Source organism: Ascaphus truei, chromosome 2 (assembly GCF_040206685.1).
Source record: "Ascaphus truei isolate aAscTru1 chromosome 2, aAscTru1.hap1, whole genome shotgun sequence".
Classification (NCBI taxonomy): Eukaryota; Metazoa; Chordata; class Amphibia; order Anura; family Ascaphidae; genus Ascaphus; species Ascaphus truei.
In genome coordinates this window covers 143,316,064-143,322,063 of record NC_134484.1, presented here as the reverse complement: position 1 = coordinate 143,322,063, position 6,000 = coordinate 143,316,064, and the positions used below count along the sequence as shown (strand labels likewise).

At 41.5% G+C, this 6,000-nt stretch overlaps 1 protein-coding gene across 1 annotated transcript in view; it reads left to right on the top strand.

The window, feature by feature from the left end:
* The first annotated feature begins 318 nt into the window (after nt 1–318).
* Nucleotides 319–6,000, top strand: part of ACSS2 (acyl-CoA synthetase short chain family member 2) — a 64,638-nt gene continuing 58,956 nt past the window's right edge. The window contains exons 1-2 of the mRNA XM_075585355.1: nt 319–692; nt 1,028–1,223. Coding sequence (XP_075441470.1) covers nt 545–692; nt 1,028–1,223 — 344 coding nt within the window. The 5' untranslated portion in view covers nt 319–544. The remainder of the gene's footprint in view (nt 693–1,027; nt 1,224–6,000) is intronic.

The window sequence follows — 6,000 nt, the reverse complement described above, 5'->3', positions numbered from 1 at the left end:
TTTTTTTGTCTTTCAATGTATGAAAGCTCGCATGATATTCATGTTGCCATTTTACACCTTGTGCCCTGTCCCGCTGGATCTATGAATTGATCTGTATCTGTCACCAGTCTTGACACAGCTCATGTAATCCCCTCCTTCCTTGCAGAGGGTGCATCCTCTGCCTGCTGACTCCACCGCGCTCAGCGCGTAACCATCCACTCCCGATACCATGGCAAGAGATGAGCCGAGCGCGCCACAGCCAATCAAAAAGTAGGTGTGAGCAAGGCCCGCCTTGTGATTGGATGGCGAGACATGAGAATACTGACCTGGGCGCGCTTCACCAACAGGGTCCCCCCAGCCCTGGAGCAGAAGAGGGAGATTACTCACACAAATCCTCTCTGTGTGACTCAATCCCCCTGACAGCTCCACTTCAACTTGCACACACGGGAACGGGTCCGGATCCTTTCTTCTTAACCCCCTCTCTCCCACAGTGTTATTTTGTTTTACATTCAGGCTGCAGCGGTAGAGCAGATCTAATAGATAGTAGGGGTTTCTTGCAGCAAACATGCCTAGCCAGGTGAACTCGGCGTGTGAAGTGGCCTGTGCCGAAGATCTCACCTATCCGCCCCCACCTTCCCTGCAGGGGGATGCACATGTCCCTGATTTCAACACATACAAAGACTTGTACAGGAAATCCATCCAGAACCCACAAGGTATTTATTTTTCCCATTACTACACCTATTTTCAAGGGGAGATGACTTTCACTAGACATTCAAATCAGTGCAATCATGTTAAAACACAAGGATGCTGGGGAAACACTGCAGTGATGTAATTATTTCCCACTATGTTTAATTCCTTATTGACCCACTTTGTAAAATATGACATGTTAAATAATATACTGCAATACTATTACAACTTCTTTTGTAATCACTTAAATGTAGATGACATGTCATCTTTAAGTTAACGCTGAGTATTATGAGTTAGCCTTGGCTGTTTGTATGTTTGATGATATCTGCTGCCTCATTTCTCATATCTTTGACCCATGCAGAATTTTGGATGGATGTTGCCTCTGAGTTTTATTGGAAAACGCCACCGTCCGGGAAGCTGTTCGATTATAATTTTGACCTGACCAAAGGCAAGATATTTGTGGAGTTTATGAAAGGAGCGAAAACCAACGTTTGTTACAATGTGCTGGACAGAAACGTCATGGAGAAAAACCTGGGGGACAAGACGGCATTTTTCTGGTAATATTTCTACCCGTTTCTCCTCTAGGAAGTTCACAAGCTATGTCCTAAATATACAGTAACAACCCTTTTCTGCTGGACCAGATGAACCAGCCTGTGTAGACAGAAATATCTAATTGAATTCTATATTAAAGATACAGGCAGTCCTCGGTTATCCGACACAATGCGTTACTCAAAATGGCGTTGGATAGCGAAACGTTGTAAAGCGAAACACGTTTTCCCATAGGAACACTGTTTAAATGAAAGGTTCCGTTCCTGAAGGCATTTTTAATGCTAAAATACACCAAATATTTTACGCAGACAATAAGATATGCAGCACACACATAAATTATATAGTGCATATACTGTATTATATATATAATATAACATAATATATAATATAATATAAAAATATAATATATTATATAGTATAATATATATATTATATACACATAAACAACTTTGCAAAGCGTCGTAAGAGCGTTGGATAAGCCGTTTTGGCGTTGTAAAAATGAATATAGGTATGCATTGCATAGCGTTGGATAAGCCATTCGTTGTAAAACGAAGCGTTGTAAAACGAGGACTGCCTGTAATGATAATTTAGTCAAAGCTGCTGTACAAACATGGGCATGCCACACTTATAAGCACATTTCTGAGATGCCAACTTGTGTTTCTTCTTTTTTCTAATGTACAAGAGCCATTTTCATTATTTTACACATGATATAGTCATACTGATATTGCTTCTGCTTCGATCCTATACTTTTTTTGATGTAGGCAGTACATATTGAGTTGACAACAGGAGAGAATCAGTTCCGGCTAAATAAGGGAGAGGGGGATGGTATAGAGTCAGTTGCCAGGTAAATGGACAGTTCTATATATACGGGACATCAAGTTGTTTGCCGAAGATCATACAGAAAAATGTGCACCAGTGACTATTTCAGTAAAGAGGGGAATGACAAATCAAAATCCATACAAATAATCTATGTAAATAAAAAAGCGCCACAGTTCAATTGTGACAAGCATTTCTGCTGGGGGATACTGGCTTGGAGATGTAACAATACCAATATCCTGCAGCATGGCTTTGCAGTATTGGGATGTAAATGCATAACATATAAGTGTGTTTTGTAATAACCTCAGATGAAACTTTCATCTCCTGTTTTCTTGGCAACTTGATCCCACAAACCTTGCTGACCAGTTGTTTCCTAGCATAGCAGAAGCACATCCTTACTGTTTGGCATCTTTGTTCTGTAGGCCACCCAGAATAGCTCTGCGTCCTCACACACCAAGGACTGTATACTGTCTATATATTAAGGCACTCAGGACTATAGTTACCTTTGCTTCATATCATTTTGTCATTTGCACTACGGTCACAGTTGCATGTGGTACACAGAATAAGTAGATATAAAAAGACAGGAATGGGGGCTGACGGATTGGGAAGTCGTGGACAGGGGAGAGGGATGGTGACAAAAAAGGGACAAAGGTGCATCTTTGTCTGAACAATCCTTGGTTTTTAGTACTTGTTGTTCTGCTGTTTATTGTACGATTTACAGACATACATTTGAGAATAAATATTACACAAGTGTTGCATTGGGGATTGGGAACTACTGCTACAGAGTGTCAATGAAATGAAAACACGCTGGTCTCTGCCAATAGCAATTGCTTAATCTATGGGTTTCCCACTCGGCTGATACCTGTGGGCAGGGGTGGACAAAAATATAAATGACACACACAATCTCCTCCCCTCACCCCCGACCCCTGCCATAAATTAGCTGCATTGGGAGAAATGAGAGCGGGGGTGGGGCATAGTCATGGAACGCTCTGCCCCTCCTCCCTACCTCCCTCAGCCACTGGACTCAGCGGCCCAGTACTGACTGACCTGTCAGTCACTGCTGCAACCTATCCTGCTTGTGTATATATAAAAAAAAAAAGATTGAGGAGTTTTTACTTAGTGGACTATAATAATTGAGTTATTGATGCAGTGAAACTGCTGTCTTTGTCACTTTATCTGACATGCTTTCTTTGTCTTTTTGTCCATCTATGTCACCTTTCTTTTTTTGGGGAGCTATTTTCTGAATCTCCCAATCTGTATGTCTCTTGTGCCAATCTTGTTCCAAAAATCCCTGTGCCTCCCCTTCAGGGCTTGGTCATCTCCTTGGGCTATGCAATGCTGCTCTGTTGGGTTTAGCTGAGTGGGACTGCTGCTTTATTGTGTTGGCATGCCGTAAATAGGCTAAACGTCTCAAACAGGAAAGACAGCAGTGGGTTCTACTCTGCGACTGCAGATGTTAGCGACTTGATTATAGCAGCCAGCTGAAAGCTGAGTTACTCATTCTTCTTGTTATTGAGCAGTGTATCCCACGCTGCTGCTGCTGATGCTGCAGCTTTGAAGCAGTAAATGTTGAAGTGAATAGCGGACGATGAGAAATATTTCAAGATGAACCAGGAGGGGATTGAAAAGAATGAGAATGGAAAATGAATCTCATCATGAAAATGATGAAATTCATGGGTTTTAAGTAACAAGGCACACATGTTTTCGGAATTTGAATGTATTCAGAATCGGTATTTAAATGAAAATGCTGATTATTTACCACTATCGCATATATACTTCCAATTGACATACCAGGATGCCATATTATGTATATATGGCTTTATTAACATCATAAGTATCTGTGGTCTAAATTTAGCATAGGTTGAACTTGATGGACGTATGTCTTTTTTCAACCTCATCTACTATGTAACATGTCCTGCCCTGAACACACAACTTTAGTAATAGTCAAGACAATTTCAATAAGGCGGTAAAGTCCACAACGTTACTTATTAAAAAAAACGCATAACCATAATAACAATAATCATGCCTTGCCTCCCTGCCACAAAGGGTTAATAAAAACCATGACCTTTGACCAACCAACTCGGGCTCCCAGTCAATAGCAAAACACTATTAATTTATAAGAACTGAATCACACTTAAACCGGCTGTGATAATAGCTTGGCACACCGACAACAAACTAAAAACTGCTTATGAGGAAGGGAGTTTAAAAAAAAAATGTTTTAAAACTGCTGGCCGGCTCAGACCAAATTTTAAAATGATTGTATGCCGGCCAACTGACCACAGTCAGGCCTTCCGGCCAATTCCTGGCCGCCAGGGCACAACCAGGTACCCGCTCAAAAGGAGCCACCTGTCACATCTGGCCAGCTGCCGGCAGAGAGGCAAATTAACTCACAGGGGCGGCGTACGCACAGACCTGCTGTCTCGTGGCTAATTGCCAAGTAGACGGTCCAGAAACGACTAAAACAAACTTCAATTTGTATACCGTGGAAGAAGAAGTGTATGCAAAGACATTTTGAGATATTTCACAGATATAAAGAGGATACAGAAATAAGCATTTTGCAGGGAAAGGGGAACGAGAGATCATTCTCTGAACATGAAAAGTGGTATCGGACAAAAACAAGAGGGAGTACTTCTTCTTTTTATTGAGTGGGCAGTAGATAAATAAGAATTAATGAAAGGGCATATAATATAATACAGAACTTCAAAATGTATACCAAATATATAAGTAAACATTATGACAATTCATTCCCTGTGGGCCTGTATTTAGGCATAGGCCTGGGCTTGGGGTGGCAAATTTCAGGAGGATCCGGTGCTGCGGTTTGAGAAGCCCTGTTCTCTTCCCCATAACAAATAAACTTATTGCTGGGGGAGGGCATGGTGCCTCTTAGCTCCCCCTGCAGCGTTGCCCTCTTCCTTCTGCAGCACCATCACGTGGGGACGGGTTGCCATGTCAACGTTACAGCACATGGCATCCCGTTGTCATGGAAACACATTGCCGCATGATGTAGGGACGTTGCAAGAGGAGGAGGCCAGGGGCGGCAAAAAGGTAAGTGCCTGTGGGCAGCAAAATTCTGACTCCCTGTCCTAGGGCGCTCACTATTTAGATGGCTGACATTTCAATGGCACTTCAGTTGAAATTGCCGCACTCTTTCCTCTGTACTCAATGCCAGGCTTCTCTAAACGTCTCTAAACCTATTCTTTGGAACACCGGCAGTTCCCATAATAATAGACAGATGGGGAGTTCTGCTAATCTATCGGGATTCGCTTCTCTGCCGTTTCAAGAAAACGTTTCGACATATCGGAAAATGCACCAACATTTCAGTAGAACTAAAAGTTCTAGCAAAACAAGCCAAATTGTTCAAATTGTTCAAAATTTACTATTTTGATTTTTAAAAGTGGCGAAATAGCCACCCTATGACATTTAAACAAAAAGAAGAGAAGGTTTTCAAAATAAAAAAAATGATGGCAATGAATCAAACCTGCAATGCCCATTGACTTTATAGCATTCAGAAAACTTGTTTTGAACTTTTTGAACGAAGCAAACTTCTTTTTGCAGGACAGAAATGGGTAAAATACCCAAAGTTCGCTTAGACATGTGAAAAGTTGGCTCATCTTTAGATCTTTAAATGCCCGAAACCATAGAATATTCACTTCAGGCAGCTTCCCCCTGAGGTCCATTACTACAGAATAAGATAGAGTTGCAGGACCAGTGTTTTTAAACTAATATACGCATGTGAAAATAGACTGTGAACTTGTGGACCCCCCGGAGCTGGACTGTGCTATTATTATTATCTCTGATAACCCCCGGTTCCAGAGATACTGACAGTTAATGGTATTAAAGCTTCAGTTTGGGAAATGTAAGTCCACAGCACTAGTATATCAAAAAGTAGAAAACAAACGTCCATTTATGAAGTAACGCGGGCAGCAGGAAACATAATATCTAACAAGCGACGTTTCAGATCCCAATCCA